Source organism: Camelus dromedarius, chromosome 5 (assembly GCF_036321535.1).
Source record: "Camelus dromedarius isolate mCamDro1 chromosome 5, mCamDro1.pat, whole genome shotgun sequence".
In the NCBI taxonomy this organism is placed as follows: Eukaryota; Metazoa; Chordata; class Mammalia; order Artiodactyla; family Camelidae; genus Camelus; species Camelus dromedarius.
Genome location: NC_087440.1, coordinates 32326399 through 32347815, shown reverse-complemented (window position 1 = coordinate 32347815; position 21417 = coordinate 32326399). Strand labels below are relative to the sequence as shown.

Here is a 21417-nt window from a genome sequence, read left to right as displayed (position 1 = left end):
GCACTGTGCCTCCCCCACTTCTCTGCAGCCTGCCTCTCTCCTGTCCAGGAGCTTCTGTCTCTTCCTGGAGGACCCCAGCACCAACTCAAACACTACTTCTTCTTGGAACCCAAATCCCCTGCTCTCAGTCAGCCGACTTCCCTAGTCTTGACTCCCAGGCTGTCACTACTTCCACCTCCACCCTTCTAGCCGGGCCTCTCCCTCTTTGTCCAGCCCCGTTCTTTATACCTCAGGGCAAAAGTGAGTGGAGGGGAATAAAGTCTCATGGGCAGATCTACTTACCCAGCTGGGAGCTAGCAGGGTTGGGGGCCCCCGAGGAGCCCGGGGAAGCTGAAAGGCAAAGCGGCCGTGGGCAAGGTGCTTGTTCCTGTCCTGTGCCTATGAGGTTGGCAGCAAGTGAGGCGAGAATGGGGAGGAACAAGGTGGGGCTCCTCTCGGGCCTTTCCTGGGGCGCCTCCCTCACCCAGCTCCTTCCCATCATTAACATGTTCAGGCGTGTGAAAGCCTGCCTCCCCAGGAAACAGAATTAGCTGAAGGGGTGCAGGTAAGTTTCCCTGGTCATGTGGGTGAGAAGGGACACTGCTGGATGCTGCCCCTGGGTCCTGTTTCTGCACTCATTCCTGCTCCCACTCTGGTCCTACTCCTCCCACCCTATAGCCCTCATGCTCTCTGGCTGCTTGGCCTGCACTTAGCAGAGAAGGTGACCCAACTGCTCACTCCCCCCAACTGCTCTATCAGAGCCTGTTTTCAGACTCTTGACCCTGCTGAGCCCCCTTTTTCCTCAACTTCCTACCTATCCATCTGACCTCTTGCCTTGGGCCCTGCCCCAGTCATTTTATACTCATGACAGCTTTTAGTGTGCAGCATGGTGCTAGGTTCTGATGGGGATGGGGGCGGAGTGTAAAAAGGTGTCGGGGGTTTATAACCTGGTTGAGTAGTCCCAACACACAATCATGAAGGGGCCTCACTCCTGGGCTGCGGCAGGAAGGCAAGGACAAAAGAGAGGGTGCAGTGTAGAGACAGGCTGAAAAGCAGCCTTCTCTGGGTGTAGAGGTCTGGCAAAGCTTGAAAATAAAGAAATTTGGTAGATGGATAAAATTGAGGGAGGGGGAAAAAGGCTCCTGCCCTGTCAACAGTCAGAAGGGGGCTCCTTGGGAGCCAGGACACCATTATTGTCTCCATTATTGTTGGATTTCCTCCAAAGCAGAACCTGAGTTGAGAGTGTGGGTACAGGTAATCCTGTATTGGGGAGGTCAGCTCAGGAAGCAGGGGAAGAGAGGGAAGAAGAAAGCCAATAAAAGTGTGTTGCTGAACTTCTTCCATGGGCCTCAGGAACCTCTGAGTGCAGAGAATACCTTCCAGAAAGACAGAAGACCGGGGCGCTTACACCCAGCTCACATTCCCCATTGTTGGAGTTGTCCTAGAGGCATGAATGCCCTTATACACACCTGCAGCTTGTACTTGTCAGGGGGCTGAGTGGGCTGCCACAGCTTCAGATCAGACTCCTAGGCAGGAAAGCACAAAGACTTGTGCTCATGTGAGGGCTTCACTGTCAATGAGAGTCTGAGCTTCCACACAACTGTACATCACAACTGTGGCTGAAGTCAGAGATAGGACATGGGGCCCCAAAAGCAAAAGTCCTGATGCCATCAAGGGATGCACCCCCCACTTCCCCTTTCACATCTCCTTCATGCCTATTAAGTGGCCAAAGGAGAAATGTGAGAGAGTGACTAATCCAGTGTGGCTGAAGCAGGCAGTTCTAGAGAATGAAAGCAGAGAAATGTTGAGCCAGCCCCTCCCGTAGACCACAGAGGGAAGAGCAGAAAAGCAGAAGGCCAGGGTCCCAGACAGGATCTTGGTGACCCCATATGCATGGATCAGGACCCATCCTCCCCTCGCACCCCACCCAGGCACACCACCCCACCTCCTATTTTCTTCAAGCCCTGCCCATCCTCAGCAACGCCTGCCTTTCCATAAAGCTGCAGTTCATGGCTTTTTCAATAGGTGGCAGCACATAAAGAGCAAATCACACATAATGCTGCATCTTCCAGATTGGGAGCCAGAAACCGGCCCTAGAAATTCCCTCCATATAAAGAAAAACACCAGCGACCACATTCCATCCTCTTACATAGATCATTTACCCTCACATCACACGCCACCACCAGAGACGCGCACACACACAAACTTCCATGGCTTTTGCCAGGCACCTCTGGGCCTTGATCCTTCTTTGGTGACCCTGTCTAGGCCCCTCCCTTCCTCCCTCCCCTTGGACTTTGCCCTTCTTACTGGCCAGGCAGGGGGGCCAGAGTCCAGGCTTGACTCATCCCCCACCTCACTGGGGCTGAGATCTCAGCTCTGTAACAGAAAACACCACCACTTCAGCTCCAACACAACAGAGAACCACCCAGCCCAGAACTCCCGGGAGAGGCAACTCTCCTGCTCCTTCCCTCCACCATGGACTACCTCTCTGCCCTGAACCCCAGCAGCCTGCTCAGGTGATTTCTAACCCTTCTGTCCACACTCCAACTCTGGGGATGTGGGCAAGGCACACCCTCCCCGTCCCCACTTTCCACACTGGGCTTGTCCAGCTCCTAAACCACCACCCCATCCCTACTCCATGGTCTCTCCCTCTATCCCTAGGCTACTCTGATCTGCAAACCTAGATCCCTCCCTCCCAACCTCCCTAATTCTCCAGCCACGCCACCCCCATCATCCCCATTGCATTCACCAAGACCCTCACTCCTTGATCTTTCTTCCCACCTACCAGGTCGGTATCCAATATGAGCTCAGATTTTGGCCGTAAGGTCTGGACCTCAGCTTCACCACCCCAGCGACCTTTCCGCGTCTGTGATCACAAGAGGAGCACCCGGAAAGGCCTGACAGCCGCCACCCGCCAGGAACTGCTAGACAAGGCGAGTGAGCCAAGTCCCTGGGTTCCAACTGAGGGGCAGCCAAGGAGCTAGTGAAGAGTGAGACCTCAGAATGGTGACCAGAAAGGGCAGAGTTTACAGGGCTGCCACTTCCTCAGGACTGAGAGCAGCGGGGTGAGCCCCATGACTTCCGCTGCATTTGGGTCAATTCACTTTTTTTTCAAAGAGCAGGCTTTTCTCCAGGGGTGGGGAAGGAGTAGATAGGGTTGAAAGCATAGAATTCAGAACTCAGTATGGAATAGCAATTTGTATGACAGATCAAATTCAAGTCCTGATTCTGCTGCTTCCTAGTGTCAAAACTTGGAAAGTTATTCAGCCTATTAATACTTCAGTTTCTTCACCGGGAAAAAGAGAACAATAAGACAGCTACCTCCTAGGGCTGTTGGAAGGGATAAACATGGATAATGTATGTAAAGTGCTACAAAGATACTTGACTCGAGTAAAGACTCAAAAAAGGTTACAAGTCATTAATTATTACTGAAAACAGCTCTGGAGAATGCTGAGAGGGCGGGAGAGAGTGAGGTAGGACATTGGAGATAAGACCCTATCGACAGGCCCCCATCAACATAGTGTCTACATCCATTCAAGAGAACCTGGCTGGCTTTTCAATTCCCAGCCAGCAGGCATGGCTTGGAAGGAGGCTGGGAGAGATGACAGTGATATGGTCGGAGCAAAGCAGGAAAAGGACAGCCCCTAGCCCCAACAACTAAAGAATGTTGTGAGCTGGAGCCATTTGAAGAGATGACAAAGCACCAGGAAGTAGAGTTGGGAGATCAACCAGCGTCGAGGGCCAACGGTTGGGTGCTGGGCAGCTGCATAGGGACAAGCCGTGAGGTAAGCTTTGCCCCTTCCCTCCTGCTTCTTGCCACTGGGCAGGCCTTGGAGGCTCTGCTGCTGAGTGGAGTGCTGACACTGGTGCTAGAGGAGGATGGCACAGCCGTGGAGAGCGAGGACTTCTTCCAGCTGCTGGAGGATGACACATGCCTGATGGTGCTGGAGTTGGGACAGAACTGGAGCCCCAGCAGGGTGAGACCCACACTGGGACTGCTATAGGCCATGGATCCTTTGTATCTTTCCCAAGCCTCTTCTCTTGCCTAACCCTGATCTTGGGGGCAGAGGCAATGGGAGAGGTGAGGAATTGTCGAGGATTCTGTATCGTGGACAGTCCGGGGAAGGGTGGGTCTGTCCCAGTGCTGATGGGGATTAGTGGTGGATGTCAGCACGTGAGAGTCCACTGCACTGATGGGGGCGCCCTACAGAGTGGGATGCAGTTGTACGGCCTGGGCCGGGAGAAGCCCAGGCACAGCAAGGACATCGCGCGCATCACCTTCGACGTGTACAAGCAAAACCCTCGAGACCTCTTTGGCAGCCTCAACATCAAAGCCACATTCTATGGGCTCTACTCCATGAGTTGTGACATCCAAGGACTCGGCCCAAAGAAAATACTCAGGTCAGAGACAAACACGTCACACTTCCCCACCCCTACAGCTGCAGTTTCCGTAATTCCTTCTGCACGCCCCTACCCTGTTCGCTCTCCCTTGTGGAAAACTCAGCCCACCTCTGGCCTCCTCCCAGGTGCCCCCACCCATCCGACTTCTTGTCTCTGCCCTTCAGGGAGCTTCTCCGATGGGCCTCTGCACTGCTGCAAGGCCTGGGCCACGTGCTGCTGGGACTCTCCTCCACCCTTCGCCATGCAGTGGAAGGGGCTGAGCAGTGGCAGCGGCAAGGTCGCCTCCATCCCTACTGAGAAGGAGCTCTGAGCTTCTGCCCTAGACTCATTCCAAGAAACAGCATCAGGTTTGGGGGCCTGCAGACAGTGCAGACCCGATAACTCACCTGATTTCCCCACTGTCCTCTGACCCCATCATGAAAGGCCCCATCCGCATAATGCCCTACACCGCTGGCCTATGCCCATTCCTGAAGAACGCTCTCTTCCTAGCCATCTTTCCAGCCTCCCACTTACTCTTAAGGCCACAGCCTGTCCCCAGGCATCTGGATCCCACCCTGATTGCTGCTACATGTAGAGATCCTTACAACTCCTCCTGTCCCTAAGTTCTCCATGCCCTGAAAACAGCCCTCTCTAACTTTATCTCAACATCTCTATTTCTTTGTATCCCTCCCCGCAAATAAAAGAAAAGTGTTTCCAATAAAAATACAAAAATGTTTTATCAGTAAGACTTTTGACTCCAATTTAAACTAGTAATAGGTCATGATATAGATACTTCCTTTCCCCCTCCCTCAACACCCAGTCTGATCCAGGGTCTCAGTCTTCAAGTACTGAGTTCAAGGCCCGTCTCCGCTTGGCCACCGCACCCTGCTGCTGTTCCCAAGCCTCTCGCCGCTTCAGGAAGGTAGTCAGGGCCACATTTCGAGCCACATGGTGGCCAAAAGTATCTCTTATCAGCTCCTGGTTCCGCTCCCCTGCAAAGGGAAACATTCATGTTCAGTGTCACCATGTAGTCACACACCCAAGCTTGAAGAGACTCTACTTGGGGTGAAGGTCTCTCCATTTTCCTGGGACCCTGGGCCTACTTCAGGCTAGAGTTAACACCAAACTGCCCAGAGAACAGAAGTCAGGAGGAGGGGTGGGCACATGGGGCTGTACACTCAGCAGAGGGGTAGCGGAGAGCAGCCTGCCAAGAACCCGTGGCTAAGACTACACTTTGGAACTGAAGTCTCTGCTGAATTTAGGTCCACTCCCCAGCCACTCAGCTCTTTGGAGTGAGAAAAGGGAACTTATGGAAAGGTCACAGATTGGTGCTGGTACTCACCCAGCTCAGCAGCAATTTCCTTCCGGGCCCCCAAGGCTGCTCCACTCCAGATGGCATCTAGCACACGGCTGCCATGGCGACTACACGCCAGAGCCACATACTGTCCCTGCATTGAGACAAGCAAGGTAAGTCCCTCTAGGGCAGTTCACAAGTGTGTTGGGGCGGGGGTGGGGGGTGAAGTTTAGAGGTTGACTGAAGCAGTCTAGGGACTACGTATGGTCTCTTTGACTCTGAAGGACAGTCCTGAGGGAAGCTCACATTCTCTAAATGTAGGAGGCAGAGGAATCTAAATGGAAGAGGAATCCGAGCAGCGGCCAGAACTCTAACCTTTAGGGTCTTGAGCGCATGGCGGCGCTGCTTGCGCGTCACGGAGGGGCTGGTCAGGACAGCATCAACCACATGGGAACCAGCAGGGCTCTGCGCCAGAGCCAGAAGCTGTGGTCCTGTCAAGGCACCCAGACTTCGAAGTATAAGACCAGGACTGGAGAAATGCAGCAAATGCTGGAGCAGTAGAGACCCAAGGACTGTCACTTCCCCCAGGTCCCTGGCTGTGGCCATTTCCACCTAGAAGGACAGAGACAGGGAATTAGGAGGCAGCCACCAAACTGCTCCCTAACTTGGATGAAGCTAGAGATCTCACCATCCCCATCTCAGTGATGAGGGGCTTCCTAAACCCTGGGAAGCCTGGTCCCCAATTATTCACAGGTTTGGCCTCTCCCCTACCTCACCTGGTGCTCTGCAGGCACCGCCCCCTCCTCCTCCGCCAGGCCATAGTACACCTCATACGCCATCAAAGCAGCAAAGAGAGGCACACAGGCCACTTGCCGGGAAGAGGGCTCTGCACAGTGGAATGCCTAGCAGGGAAGACAGAACACGATGAAACTGAAACTACTTCATCCCTAACCCCAACTTCCCAGTCAGAAGAAAGCATTCAGGAGAAACGAGAACACCTAACTCCACAAGAATGCAAACTGCATGTGGATAGGATCTCATCTGCCTTGCTGTATCCCCAACCTCTATAAATGTAACAAAGGCTGCATAAACATTTATTCCTTAAAAAAACTTCTCTCTTTGTTCTGGGAGACAATTTTTATTCCAGGGCCATGAGATGGTTTAGACTCATCTTCCCCTGTATCTCTGAATTCCCTGCACATGAGACCTCTTGGGTTCAGAGATACAACAACTAGAGATTAGATAAGTTCCAGCAGGTAGAATTTGAACCGAGGGCATAAATGGGTTGCAGGTAACCCCCACTCACCTCCAACAACAGCTGCAGGACCTGGGATTGGTGGGTCCCAACTCTACGGCAGGCCCCCACTAGGGCAATGACCACCCCTGAGTGACCCTGGGCCAGCACAGCTTCCAGGGCAGGGCTTAGCTCCTCAAACACGGGGGACAGCTGAGAGGAGAAACAGGATAAAGAATCTGGCGTTTTGATAACAGTGGGCTAATTTATTCAGAGAAATCTTCCTGTCAAAAACAACTAAAAATGCTAGATCAAACATAAAAGCACTGCCAATACCAGGACTTTGGTTTGGCTGGATAAGGAAGTTCCAGAACAAAGGGGCAGTCTGAGAGCTGCTGCCTCATGTGGGGAGGGGACTGTAAATGGCCATACTCTGGAGAGAAGGGAGGATGAGGATTAAACCTGCCCCTCCACTCTAACTCTCATCCCAGGAGACCCCAGGGAAGCATGCCTTGGCGCTAAGCAGCAACGGAAAAGAGAAGCTACAACAACAGCTCCAGTGCTCATATGGATTTGCAGCCAAGTACCCAGAGACTGAGCGAGCCATGGATGCTTATGCTGCGAAGTGGGATTAAGCCAGTCTCCTGCTGGCACTGACACCTGAGAGAAGCCACAGCAGATCCTCTCTGGGAAGAAGGCACCTTCACCCTAAGCTCTGGGAAACCCCCAAGAATAAATTCTCAAGGGGAATGGCCAGCACACGGTCAGACATACAGAGGCAGGCACACAATAAAACAAATCTCAATGAATAAGAACTAACAGCAACAACAGAGTACAGAAACAGACTCAGCCAAGTTCCCAACTCACCAGCTCAGGGGTGGTGATAGCATCCAGTAAACGCTGCAAAGGGAAGTTGGCAATAGGATGTGCAGCCAGCGTCTGCAGCTGTCCTCGGAAGTGATCCTCAAAGAGGCTCTGGAGCCTTGGGGGCTCTGACACCAGCAGCACCTGCTCCAGGAGTCTGGAGCTCGTCTGATCACGCAGAAATAACAGTAGGGGGCTGGGGACAAGGAGGAGGTGATCACTTCATCCAAAATACCCACATCACTGGACTTATCATGGTGAGCGTTTTGAAGTGTATTGGAATATCAAATCATTATGTTATATGATCGGAACTAACATGGTGTTGTAGGCCAATCATACTTCAAAACCAACCAAACAAAAAAACCAACTCAGAGGAAAAAACATCTGATTTGCGGTTACCAGAGGGATGGAGGGTATGGGAGAGGGGGAACTGGATGAAGACAGTCAAAAGGTACAAACTTTTAGTTATAAATAAATACTAGGGGTGTGATGTACAACATGGCAAATGTAACTAACACTACTGCATGTTTATATAAAAGCTTTTAAGAGTAAATCCTAAGAGTTCTCATCACAAGGAAAACAATTCTTTTTCTATTTCTTTAATTTTGTAACTATATGAGACAATGAATGCTCACTAAACTTACTGTGGTAATCATTTCATGAGGTAACTCAAATAATTATGCTGTACATAATGTACATTAAACTTATATAGTGCCATATGTCAAGCATATCTCAATAAAACGGGACAAAATAAAATAAAATGACAAAAAAATTAAACAAAATGAAAACCTTTGTCTTTTAAAACAAACAAATAAAATACCCACATCATGTCATTCATTTCACACAGCCCATCAACCTTGGTCAATCCTGAGGCCCTGCCCATACCTGCCATCTGCTGAGGAATTGCGGCTACTCAGGTAGCCAATCACAGCATTGCAGAGGTGGGCACAACACTGGGGCCGTTTGCGGTGTAAGATCTGTAAGGCCACTTGAAGGCAGAAGCTGGAGATCTTGTCAGTGATAAACACTGTGAGGAGAGGGCAGAAATAAAAGCAGCTTTCTCAAAATCCAGACAACCTGTACAACCTCAAACAACAAGGTACAATGGACTTTGGACATAAGTGGTCTATACAGAAAAAAAAAAAAAAGACAAATAAAACAGCTCAAAATAAGAGGCTTGTCTGATGACAATCACCACCAGAAAAGTAGACCCTAGACCCTCCTATTTCCCTCCTTACCAGCAATGTCCTTCAGAAAGCAGGAGCTCACGTCCTGAAGGCAATTCAAGAAGGTTTCAGGAACCTCGAAATCAGTTGGCTTACATTCCCGAGTTGGAGCCCTTTGTGCTTCTGAAGGCAGATCAAGAACGTGCACGATAAAAAGAACAAAAAAAAGAATGTGTGCGATATATACATATGTGTATGACTGAATCACTATTCAGTACACCAGAAATTAACACAACATTGTAAACCAACTACACTTCAACAAAAATAAATAAATAGATAAAAAGAACGTATGCAGTGGTGAGATCACAAACTGCCATCCAGGAGGGAGAATTTCATAACTGAACAAGGATTCAGCTTGGAGATGCAGAACACATACAGTACAACTGAATGTCTCTTCTCATCTGGATGATTGAACTGAGAGACTACGTTTCTGTTTTAATTTTTCTAAGAAACTTCAACCAGGCCCATAGGTGATAGTCCAAACTCCTCAGCCAGGAATTCAAAGTGTTCCAAAATCAGGCCTCACCTAAACTCACTACGTTATTTCCCAACATTTTTCAAAATATAGGTTGCTGCTTATGAGTGTATCATGAAATCAATTTAGTGGGTCTCAACAAGCATTTTTTAATGGAACACAACAGAATAGAATAAAAGTAAAGAAAATATCAGAGTGGGTTGCATGTAGTAAGGGGACTGTTTCCTGAACTTCTGCTTGACTCCAATATGTGTGTATATATAAAGAAAAAAAAAAACCTCATGCAATATATTTGTATATATACACATATGTATGTTGAGTCACATTTAAAAAAACTTTTTTTCTTACTGTAAGTTGTGGCTGAAGTCCAATGCTGGAATGAATTACCTCTTTTCCTTGGCCCCATTCTTCTAACAGCTATTCTCTAAACACGCCTATGCATCCTCACCCCTGGGCCTCTATGCACACTAATCTTTGGCTTGGTATCCCTGTCCTTCTTTCTCTGCCAATTCTTCAAGGTCCTGAAGAAATATTCTTCTGCTTATTTTCTCCTTCCCACTAGGTCCACATCCCTCTCTTGAAATACTCACCAGGTGACTGGGAGCCACGGTGCCTGGCTCTCTCAGACTCCAGAAGAGTCCCGCCCAATACCTGCAGCAAAGTTCTGACCACGAAGCTGCCATGGGTGTCTCCACAGTAGAAAAGAAAATCACCACACACCTCTGCTGCTAGTCCCAGGACCAGCTCCTCTAGGGTCTCCAAAGGACCATCCTTCCCTTCCTCCTCCTCCTCCTCTTCTTCCTCTGCAGGGCTCCCTAGCAATCGAGGCAGCTGCAGCAAAGCACTTTGCAATACATGGACCCCGCATCGATGACAGGCCACAAAACGCAAGTCGGAGCGCAGAGCAGCCCATACTCGACACAACGATTTCAGGGGACTGAACCCCAACAGTTCCTGCAGCATCTCACTACCGGTCCTGTTTGTGGCCAAGGCTAGGGCCTGAGCCTCCACTTCTTTCAAAATGTTGTGCACCATCAGCTCTGGAAAAACAAGGAATATATCAAAGAGAATGCGAGGAGGATAAGATTATGTCCCATTACTTAACCAAGGGGCGACGAGTGAAGAAGAGGATACAGGAGATGAAACTAGGTCCCCACACCCTGAGGACCCACGAACATTTCCTTGCCTGTCCTGGATTATATGACCAACTAATCCATCCCTTGACCCACCCCGAAGTTGCTCCCTACCTCGTTCTTCTCCCGTCTCGGGGGCCTCTTTCAGCGCCGATAGTGCCCGGCGGAAATACCCCAGAGCTTCCGGGCTCAGGTGAGGGTATGCATCTGGAGCCGGCTCCGAGCGCCCGTCCGGAGGCGGGCAGGGTGGTCGCTGGCGGCCTGCTGGGGGACGCCCCGACCCCTTGGCCCCGCGCCCTCGTTTGCCTCCAGCTGGGAACCGGCGCCCTGCCTGGTGGGGGGAGCGCGGACCCAGCCCCATGGGTGCTTTGGGTCCTCTTCGTGGGCGAAAGATTCCTTGGTCGCAGGGGAAACCTCACACAGCCCGGTACAGGACGGGGCCTGGCCGAGTTTAGACACGCCGGCGCGCTCAGGGCGCAGTGTTACACGTCATAAGCCGGCGACGGCCCACCTAGGGTGGGCGTGGTTGTCGCCGAATCGCCCCGGCCCCGAATCCGACGCGCAGGGAGCTGTTTGACTTTCCTGTCCGTGTCGCCAGGTGAAACCGCTCCAGACACGGACTTCGACCCCAGCCTCGTACTCTGACCCCGTCGTTGTCACCTCGTCCCTCCCCCTCGGCCAGAATTAAAGTCCTTGACTCCGAGAACTTTGCGAGAGAGGCGGCCCGAGGACTCTAGCGGCAGCATAAGGTGGTAGGTAAGAGGCATGAGCTCCTTACACTTCGGACTCAGGGTCCCGGGGACTCGAGCCCACTCCCGACACGGAAGCCGCGCCTCCGAGCCTGCGGTCATAGCCCCAGATAGCCCAGGACTCTGCATGGACGCGCCGGGACGGACTGCCGGGCCACAGTCCACCACCCAGAGTTCCAGTAGGTGGCCGGCCTGGACAGCACCCCCCCGCAGCCTCTTTCTTCAGTCCTTTACCTCTCAGAAGGAACATCCAGCCTTGTCCTGGGGCCTGCCCTAGTTATCCCCTTCTGAAACTTATCTCCCGTCAAAGGATCTCAACCTTGGTTCCACCTCCTACCATTGTCAGGATCCCCCTTCCACGTACACAATCTGCAGGCTTTTCTCAGAGCAAGTCTTTGCTTCCACAGATTTAACCCTTTTGCTTGTGAGTCATGGCAGCTCCCATGAAGGGCCAAGTGTGTGTGGTGACTGGTGCTTCCAGGGGTATTGGCCGCGGCATCGCTTTACAGCTCTGCCAAGCAGGTGCCACAGTTTACATCACTGGCCGCCATCTGGACACGCTGCAGGCCACTGCTCAGGAAGTGAGTGCTTCCTCTGGGACCCCAGGGGCGGAAACCACCTGAGGGAGCCCTTCCCATTAACCACTCCTCTTACCTGACACCATAATATTCCTAAATAAATGTGAATATTTATTTATTCAAAGCAGGATAAATAAAACTCATAAATATCTTCAGATTAGGTCATATTTTGCTACGGAGGGAATTTTTTATTTTAAAAGCTTCAGGAAGTTTAGAGTGGCATCTGAAAAGTTGTGGACCTGTGTTTTTTTCTCTATTTTTGATAAGACTTTGTTGAATTGTACATTTTCACTTGATTTTTCTACTGGATTTCAATTAAATAAATATCGAGGTGCATTTGATTTGCTAAGCACCAGGTGAAGCACTGGGATTACCAAGATTAGTAAGACATAACTTCTGCTCTTAAAAGATAGAGTCCAGCAAGAAGTCTAAGGCAGAAATGAATCATTTCAATGGGATGTGAGTAAAGTAAGTGATAAGAGATGAGTAATTAATGTGAATATGGTAAGTAAGAACTGTGCACAGAATTGTCTGGAAGTGTGGGTGAGCAGTTAGGCATGGAGGCCAGAGAGTGGGACCCAGAGCATGGATCTGGAGAATATGAGGATTGTTCTTGAATAAGGTACTCTACTTTCTCTGAAGTTAGAGGATGGGAGCACATTTGTAGAGGGTGAGGCAGGTCAGGAAGTAGTAGTTTGTGTCTGAGAACTTTGATCTCTCACTTAACAGGCAGGAATATTGGTGGAGTAAGGTTGAGAGGGCTGGGATTGACTAGGGATTCCACATGAGTGGTGAAGGGTGGTAGCTAAGGGCCCGTAAGAACAAGGAAAAAGATACTTGTTTCTCAAGAGCAGCCTCCAAGCCTTATTTGTCCCTCACCCTCCACATGCAGAATACAGTGCCTTGCACATGGTGGGCCTCAGTAAATGTCTGTAGATTTTAAACCTGAGATGCCCATCCACCTTGCTCTACGATGAGAGGACCTAGCATTCCTGAAACTCCTCAAAAAGACACCAGAGGGCAGTATTGCCCACCATGTTCCTTCAGCTGCTGGCTGTGATTCCTTATTGTCTTCTCAACACCCAAGCTGGAAGTTGAGGGGAGCTGTGTAGGTCTCACACTCGTGTGCAACTGAGCTCATATCCCCTCTGTCCCTCTCCAGGCGCAATCTCGAGGGGGCCGATGTATGCCTGTGGTATGCGATTCAAGTCAGGAGAGTGAAGTGCGAAGCCTGTTTGAACAGGTGGCTCAAGAACAGCATGGGCGTCTGGATGTGCTGGTCAACAACGCCTATGCTGGGGTCCAGGTGCTCTGTGAACTTTGACTTCAGCTCCACACACCTGCCTTTCCCCTGTGACCTCTGAGTCCTCATCCCCATTCATTGTCCCTTCCATTGTCCAGCCCCCCATACCTTCCGGCCTTCAGATTGTCCTAGTCATCACGCTCCCTGTGCCTTCCAGGTGATCCTCAACAACACTAAGAAGGCATTCTGGGAAAGCCCCGCCTCCATCTGGGATGATATCAACAATGTTGGGCTTAGGTGGGTGTTCCCCTCCCCGCCCCACCCCAAGGGCCTGGGCTCCCCTCACTCACTCAGCCAAGCTGAGGGCCCAGACCTTTCCCCAGGTGTCCTCTCCTTTCCCTCTTGTCTCCTTGTCTCCTTGTCTCCTTGTGCTTCCTTGTCTCTTTCTTCTCCCTTCTGTCCCATTTGTCCTCTAACCTCTGAAGAAGTTTCATCTAGGTGAATATGTAGCCATGAAAGTTAATTTTTGCCTTGTTTCTGTCAGTAATTCTCATCTGAACTTGCCCTTGCCCTCTCTCCTGCCTCACTGCCCATCCAAACGCATGACCCAGAAGGGAGCCTCTTTCCCTCAATAGAGCATACCATCTGTAGTCAACATTTCTAGATGATTAGAGGAAGAAACTGTTTTGTTTTACATCAGGACAAGGTCAGTAAGAAAGTGAGTGCTCACCATCTTAGCCTCCACCCCCTCACTCCAGACCCACAGGAGAGGCACTCCTAGGTCCAGGCTGGGAGGGAGGGGTGTCATGGGGTTACACATACATCTGGCACAGGAGTGAGATGAAACGCAGCATTTAGAGTTCACCTAGCATGATATACACCAGTTATGTCTGTGTTTATTGTTGGAACTGTAGTACCCTCTCAGAAACTACACTGCATGGATGTGATCAGCCACCTGTGTGGGTCACCCATCCATTATATGCAAATTTCTTGTCTAAAGCGTTTAAGAACACCCAAGGCTTCTAGTGGCAATCCCAGGGCAGCAGGATTAGAATCCAATTGTGATTTCCAAAGTGGAATTAAGGTTATGAGGACAGAGAGGGATGGTCAGCTAAGAGTCAAGAAAAGAAAACCCAAGAGCTGGAAATTGGCAATGAGTATATCCTTAGCCCTCCAAAGAGAGGGGCCTTCCACACTTTCATCTCTCTTTTTTCTCCACTTTTTTTTTTTAAAGTATTGAAGTATAGTCAGTTTACAATATAGTGTCAATTTCTGGTGTTCAGCATAATGTTTCAGTCATATATATACATACATAGATTCCTTTTCATGTTCTTTTTCATTGTAGGTTACTACAAGATATTGACTATAGTTCCCTGTGCTATACAGTAGAAACTTGTTATTTATCTATTTTATATATAGTAGTTGGTATCTGCAAATCTTGAACTCGCAAGTTATCCCTTCCCAACCCCTTTCCCCCCATTACCATGAGTTTGTTTTCTATGTCTGCGAGTCTGTTTCTGTTTTGTAGATGAGTTTATAGTGTCCTTTTTCTTTCTTTCTTTCTTTCTTTTTAGATTCCACATGTGAGTGGTATCATATGGTATTTTTCTTCCTCTTTCTGGCTTACTTCACTTAGAATGACCATCTCCAGGTCCATCCATGTTGCTGCACATGGCATTATTTTTTATTTTTTATGGCTGAGTACTATTCCATTGTATAAATATACCACAGCTTCTTTATTCAGTTCACATTTAAGTTGTTTCCATGTCTTGGCTATTGTAAATAGTGCTGTGAACATTGGGATGCATGTATCTTTTCAAATTAGAGTTCCCTCTGGATATATGCCCAGGAGTGGGATTGCTATATCATATGACAACTCATTTTTAGTTTTTTAAGGAACCTCCATGCTATCCTCCATAGTGGCTGCACTAACTTACATTCCCACCAACAGTGTAGGGGGGTTCCCTTTTCTCCACACCCTCTCCAGCAGTTAGTATTTGTAGACTTTTTGATGATGGCCATTGTGACTGGTGTGAGGTGATACCTCACTGTAGTTTTGACTTGCTTATTTCTAATACTTAGCGATGTTGAGCATCTTTTCATGTGCCTGTTGGCCATCTGTATGTCTTTTTTGGAGAAATGTCTGTTTAGGTCTTCTGCCCATTTTGTGACTGGGTTGTTTGTTTTTTTGATACTGAGTTGTATGAGCTGTTTGTATATTTTAGAAATTAAGCCTTTGTGGGTTGCATAGTTTGCAAATATTTTCTCCCAGTCGGTAGGTTGTCTTTTTGTTTTATAGTTTCCTTTGCTGTGTAAAAACTTTTAAGTTTGATTAGGTCCCATTTATTTATTTTTGCTTTTATTTCTATTGCCCTGGGGGACTGACCTACAGAAACATTGCTATGATTTATGTCAGAGGGTGTTTTGCCTACTTTCTCTTCTAGGAGTTTTATGGTGTCATATTTTATATTTAAGTCTTTAAGCCATTTTGCACACTCTCATCTCTTGCCGGTCAGGGTCTTGAGCCTACAAGGCAAAGGCCCAGACCCCGGCCCCTGAGCCCTGATGAATTCTCCAAGGTGAAGTTCACTCTGTGAGCCTCTTGGAAGCTCAGTGGCACCTCCTCTCACCTCCCACACACACATTCACTGTGCCTCTCCTCTGCTTTACCTTAGGCTGAGCTTCCTTTTGATTCCATAACTTTCTCTACTTGTTTTCATTTGGAGGGTCCTGTTTCCCACACACAAAAAAAAGGATTTTCTCATGTATTTTTTTTAAAATATACTGTGAAGACCAGTATAATCTCATTCTCCTCCTCGCCACCCCTTCCTCCCTTGCCTGAAGCATGGTATACTGTTAATAGCCTAGTATATATTCTGCCATTCTTTTAAATTTTCCACTGGGAGGAGATACCATAATTCATTGATCAAACCCTTTATCTGTTGCAGTAGTGGAATTCTTAGGTACGTCTTAAAGATGTAATAAATATTATCAAACTCCAAAAAGACCCCACCAATTTATAAGCTCTGGACAGTGAAGGAGAACATCTGTTTCCCTGTGTCCTCGGTCATACGAGACATATCAGGCCAGGAGATCAGGCAAGTTCTGCTACTCTAATGGGCCAAAGATCTCTGAAGGTGTTTTTTTAATTCACATTTCTTTAGTATTTGAAAAGTTGAGCTTTTTTTTCTTTTATTATTGGCTCCTTATTCTTTTGTGAGTTGTTCTTTGTGTTATTTAATTAGTGTTTTCACATCAATTTATAAGAGATTTTTGTAGAATAGATTCCTTTGATGTGTATTTTACAAATATTTCCCCCAATTTATTACTCATTGTTTGCACGCGTGCCTTCCACAGCTATCTATGCATACCTAAATGTATATACACGTATGTGTTTGTACATCTATGTATATATGTCTTACTGTTTAGAAGTCAAGTTTCCGTCTCAGTGTGATATGGAGACAGGCTTCCCCACCTCAGGTTTATGAACACATTGTCATGCTTTCTTTTACTGCTTTTGTACATTCATTTTTTTAATATTCAAATATTTTTGGAATGCATTTTAAAATAATAAATGAGGTAGAGAGCCAGTCCCACCCACTAAATAACTGACCAGTTGTCCCAAATCCATTTGCTAAATGGTACATCTCCCCTCATTGGTTTGAAATGTTCCCTTTATAATTTGCTGAATTCGCATTTACGCTTGGGTTAATTATTGACTGTTTTGTTTCATTGGCTTACCTGCGTGCTCTTATAACAGTCCTGCACTCTTTTAACTGTCACGTCATTGTATATTTTAGTGCAGGGTGGCGAGGGGAGGGGAGCATATCCCTCTCACCCACAAGATATTATCCTTCCTTTTTCAGAGTCTTCCCGGCTATTCTCCCACATTCTCATTGCCTATTTATTCTCTTAGATTATTTTGTCTATTTCTTCAGAAGTCTGAGATATAACTCAAATTGACTGAATCTATGGATTAATTTAAGTAGCACTGATGTTTTATATGCTGATTCTTCTAAACAAATTATATCTGTACTTGTTCTTTTATATTAAATAGAACTTTATAGTTTTCCCTTGTAGATCATTTATTTATTATGTTTTATCCCCCAGACTATTTAAGTTCTGTTACTGCTGTTTCTTCCATGATGTCTTCTAAAGATGGCCATTTCTCATCCGTTGGTGGTTGATTTTATCAGCGTCTTTCTCAGAGTGTGGCCTCAAGCCCTTGATTCACCAGCTTTGCAGCTGCCCTATGCTGTGTTCTCCCAGCTGAGAAATGACTAGGGGGCAGAAGAAGCTTCCTTAAACAGCCCTGAATGTGTTTCATTTCTTCTCTTCCTTTGCCCCACCTTCTAGAGGCCACTACTTGTGCTCGGTGTATGGCGCACGGCTGATGGTACCAGCTGGCCGGGGGCTCATCGTGGTCATCTCCTCCATTGGGGGGCTGCACTATTTCATCAACGTCCCCTATGGTGTGGGCAAAGCTGCGGTGAGGCCCAATGGCACAGGGATTGGGAGGTATAGGGCAGGGATGGTACCCATAGCTCAGGAGATAACAGTCCTCAGTGAGAGTGGTAAGGCTGACTGGCCCTCACCTCTGCCTCTGCCCCTGCATGGACAGTTCCTTTGCCTGGGGCCCTCTTGGCTGGCCTGCGTAGGCAGTGCACTGGGGAAAGTGGACAGCTGATCCCTGGCTCCCGGGCTTCTGGGAAGACCAAGGGTCTGGGGCATCCTCGACAGAAACAGGGAAGGCAGGGGAGGAAGGTGACATGACCAGGTGCCCTGGTTCTCACCTGGCCTTCTGACCCTCTCAGTGCGACAGGCTGGCTGCTGACTGTGCCCACGAGCTGCGGCGCCATGGAGTCAGCTACGTCTCTCTGTGGCCCGGGTTTGTACAGACAGAACTGATGAAGGAACAGGCGATGAAGGGAGACAGCACCGCTGATCCGCTGGTTGAGCAGGTTAGCAAAGGGAGGGCAAGGGTGGCAGAGATTGCAGGGAATCGGCCTTTCCATCCGCAACGACATGGCAGGAACAACAAAGGGTAAATGCCCAGGTGCTTATTGTGGCAGGCGCAGCGTGAGCACCGACACCTGTTATGTCCTTTAATCCTGTAAGGGAGATGGTATCTCCATTTCACAGTTGGTGAAACTGAAACTCAGGGAGCTTAAGCAGCTTGCTGAAGGTCACGGATGCCCTGTGTAGGAAGACTGTCCCACTCCAAAGCCTCTGCCCTGAACTAATCTAGAAGGTCCAGATGTAGTTGGCATCCCCACATCTTTACACTTAGGAAAGGCGGAAAGGCAGTGGGTCCTGGTGTCGGGCTACAGGGCTCGCTGGATGTCGGGAGGAGTCACTCCTGCACCACCCAAGATGCTGAGTTCTGCAGGTGCAGTGATGAGGGCCTCTCTCTTCTGGAACAGAAGCTGAAACTGGGAAGGTACTGGGCAGTTCTCTTGGAAATTAACCCCTCACTTCTCTGCCCTTGTGTTTCAGATCAGATCTCAGTTCTCATCTGCGGAGACTACAGAAATGAGTGGCAAATGTGTGGTGGCTTTGGCAACAGGTGATGAGGTTGGGGGCAGCTGGTAACAAGAAAGGGCATAGAAGATCTGCAGGGTGGTGGCAGGTACTTCTAGGTCCTGGCTCAGGATGTGGTTGAGAAATACGCCCTCCTCTGCCTTTTGGAGACCCAGAGGGTCCAATGCCCAGTTTGAGGAGTGGGAGCCTCAGAAACTAGGCCTGTGTGGCCAGGAGCAAGAGGCTCAGGAACCTTCCTAGAACAGAGAGAAATGATTCTGGGCTCCTAAGCCTGTCTCAGTGGCGCCCCGTGCCATCGGGCCCAAGCCTGGTCACCCTGCGCCACTCCCACGCCATCTCAGCTGTCTGTGTGCCCACAGACCCCAATATCCTACGCCTGAGTGGGAAGGTGCTGCCGTCCTGTGACCTCGCTCGGCGCTATGGCCTTCAGGACGTCAATGGTAAGAGCTCTGGCCCGGCCCCAGCCTGGACCTCTCTTCGTTCTGTTCCCTACTCACTTCTCCCACCCTGTCTCCCCGTTCCTTCCTCCCTCACATCCCACTCAGTCTCTTCAGCCAGGGTGGGGGTGTCTGAGGAGTGGGAAACCAGAGTCTAACCCTTCTTCCCTTCCTGTGATCTGCAGGCCGCCCCATCCAAGACTATTTGTCTTTGAGCTTCATTCTCTCCCGTGTCTCCAGCCTGGGCTGGCTGGCCTCCTACTTGCCCAGCTTCCTCCGAGTGCCCAAGTGGGCTATGACCCTCTATACTAGCAAGTTCTAACCCTCCTGGCACACCTCTGCTCCTCTTCGGACTGCGTGGTTGGCCTATCTCAGTGGAACGAGGGGCCTTTTCCACCTACCTACCGCGTACCCTTGACGAGAAGGCCTCTGCTGTGTCCTGGCTGAGCCTTGGTGGCCTCTCTAGGTCCTTCTTTGTGTTTTCCTTGCCCCTGCATTTTCCTTTTTGCTTTAGGATTGAAAAATGCTCTGGGGTAATAAAGGTCTCATTTCTCCTTCAGCTCATATTTGAGTGCTGATTCTGTGCTCAGCAAGGTGCTAAGTACTTGAGAGAAAGACCTAACGATACGCAGGTCAGGTTCTCAAGGAGCTGCATCCCCATGACAAAGCTTCTTTCCTCTTCCCTGTAGAGCTGTCCATCTCAGGGCACCTGCCCTTTGGCTGTGAGGCCCATTTCCCATACCCCAGCTGGGGAGCAGTGTCCCTTCGCAGCCAGAAGCAGGCACGCGCCAGCCTCGCACTGCTTTCCCACCCTTGCTCCACCATCTCTTCAGGGATGCCTGCTGACTTCTATCTGGGCCTCATCCCTGCCTGAGGCCCAGTCCAGGGAGGGCAAATTCCTTGGTGTTTATGATTTCCTGGAATTAGGAGGAAAGTACTACCCAAATCCAAGTGAGAGGTGGAGGAGTAGTTAATGGCACTCACATACTCGCATTCTTCCTCTTGGGAAGGCACCACGTGAACTGCTTTCTGATGAGCTGATTGCAAGAATCCTGTAGGGCTGCCTTTCCTGCTTGGGGGGATCTGTCCCAGTCCAAGGCAAGGCAGCAGGGGGTATGATCCAAAGAAGAGCTGAAGGCCACTCTGAGGGAGCCTTCTTGCCAGCAGCCTAGGTGGCTACCAAGGTAACGGGGTAGCTGCTGTAAACCAGAATGGCAGAGACCTTTTCTAATCTTCAAAAAAGGTGGGCTGAGAGCTGAGGCTTCCCAGAGCCGCCCGTAGGGTCTACAGGAGCTGTGATCTTCCTGTGGCTTTCTGGGGACAGCCCCCAGCTGCAGGGCGGCTCCTGGCTTGTGAGAGCTCATTGTGTGCATCCCTTCCAACTCTGCAGGCAGTGACTTCATGTTGGTTGCTTGAATTCAGCCACAGTGAAGAAATCAACAGACGCTACCAAGCAGAGCTTTTTTATCTAGAGAGCTGGCTTATCAGCACATGCCTGGAACTGTGCACCTAAACTCCACCATTTGCCCAGGTACCCCATTTAGATCATAGGGATCAGATTTTCTCCCTGCCCTCTCAGCACCTTCCACTAACCACCCTCAATTCCTCTTATTCCCTGCGGCTGTATATGCTTTAAGAAGAACAAGGGCCTCAGGATCTCCTCCTGCCTCCCGCGGTCATCAGTAAAAGTCATCATTGGAACAGATCTTTTTATGACGGCCTTGTCCCCTGAAGGCCATCAGGTATCACAGGACGAACACAGGCTTCAAAGACATACAAATCTGCACACAAATCCTGGCTGCTCTTTGAGAATTAAATGAAGTAACACATATGAAGCACCAAGCAATAGGTAGCCACTGAAGTTGTCAGTTCTTTCTCTTGACAAATATTTAAGAGTATACTCTGCATCAGGCACCATTCTTGGCTTTGGGAGAGCAGAGAACAAGACAGACCAGGCCCCAGTGCACAGAGGACTTTCATATCAGCCCTGGAAGACCTTAGAAGCTAGACCTTCCACTTACTGAAAGAAGTCAGCAAACGGGCCCAGGGAGTCCACACCACACAGAGTTCGACCTCAGTCCTGGTATCCCAAGAAGCCAGAGGGAGCAGAGTTCTTTACAGGTCACCACCTGCTTCCCTCCAACAAGACTGGGTTAATCTTAGAAACATAAGCAACTGAGTAGAGCTCTGAGGGCATGAAACACGGACAGAGTGCTGACTGGGGGTTGAAGAGATTCACGATCTGAGAAACCCAGTAGCGGAGAGCCTTAGGGCATTTAGGGGA

At 49.3% G+C, this 21417-nt stretch overlaps 3 protein-coding genes across 7 annotated transcripts; 2 read left to right on the top strand and 1 right to left on the bottom strand.

The window, feature by feature from the left end:
• Position 1: 1 nt before the first annotated feature.
• Positions 2-5105, top strand: CIDEB (cell death inducing DFFA like effector b). The gene is made up of 5 exons (XM_010995792.3): positions 2-2495; positions 2768-2912; positions 3807-3956; positions 4190-4380; positions 4545-5105. The coding sequence occupies exons 1-5, from the start codon at positions 2455-2457 to the stop codon at positions 4675-4677; spliced, it is 660 nt and encodes a 219-aa protein (XP_010994094.1). The 5' UTR covers positions 2-2454; the 3' UTR covers positions 4678-5105.
• NOP9 (NOP9 nucleolar protein) lies at positions 5071-13620 on the bottom strand. Of its 4 annotated transcripts, none has more exons than XM_064485858.1 (10): positions 13506-13620; positions 10043-10492; positions 8990-9100; positions 8637-8778; positions 7755-7947; positions 6960-7100; positions 6430-6555; positions 6029-6265; positions 5702-5807; positions 5071-5351 (listed from the first exon to the last, which is right to left on the bottom strand). In XM_064485858.1, the coding sequence occupies exons 1-10, from the start codon at positions 13618-13620 to the stop codon at positions 5194-5196; spliced, it is 1779 nt and encodes a 592-aa protein (XP_064341928.1). In that variant the 3' UTR covers positions 5071-5193. The 4 variants fall into 4 exon arrangements, with proteins under 4 accessions (XP_064341928.1, XP_010994096.1, XP_064341927.1 ...); XM_010995794.3 differs by lacking the exon at positions 13506-13620 and adding an exon at positions 10700-11064; XM_064485857.1 differs by lacking the exons at positions 6430-6555; positions 13506-13620 and adding an exon at positions 10700-11064.
• Positions 11107-19692, top strand: DHRS1 (dehydrogenase/reductase 1). Of its 2 annotated transcripts, none has more exons than XM_031453505.2 (9): positions 11107-11337; positions 11742-11915; positions 13075-13218; positions 13373-13452; positions 17512-17644; positions 17970-18116; positions 18652-18721; positions 19056-19136; positions 19319-19692. In XM_031453505.2, exons 2-9 carry the CDS (start codon positions 11766-11768, stop codon positions 19453-19455), a joined length of 942 nt encoding a protein of 313 aa, XP_031309365.1. In that variant the 5' UTR covers positions 11107-11337; positions 11742-11765; the 3' UTR covers positions 19456-19692. The 2 variants fall into 2 exon arrangements, with proteins under 2 accessions (XP_031309365.1, XP_010994093.1); XM_010995791.3 differs by having other exon boundaries at positions 11107-11341.
• Positions 19693-21417: the final 1725 nt, after the last annotated feature.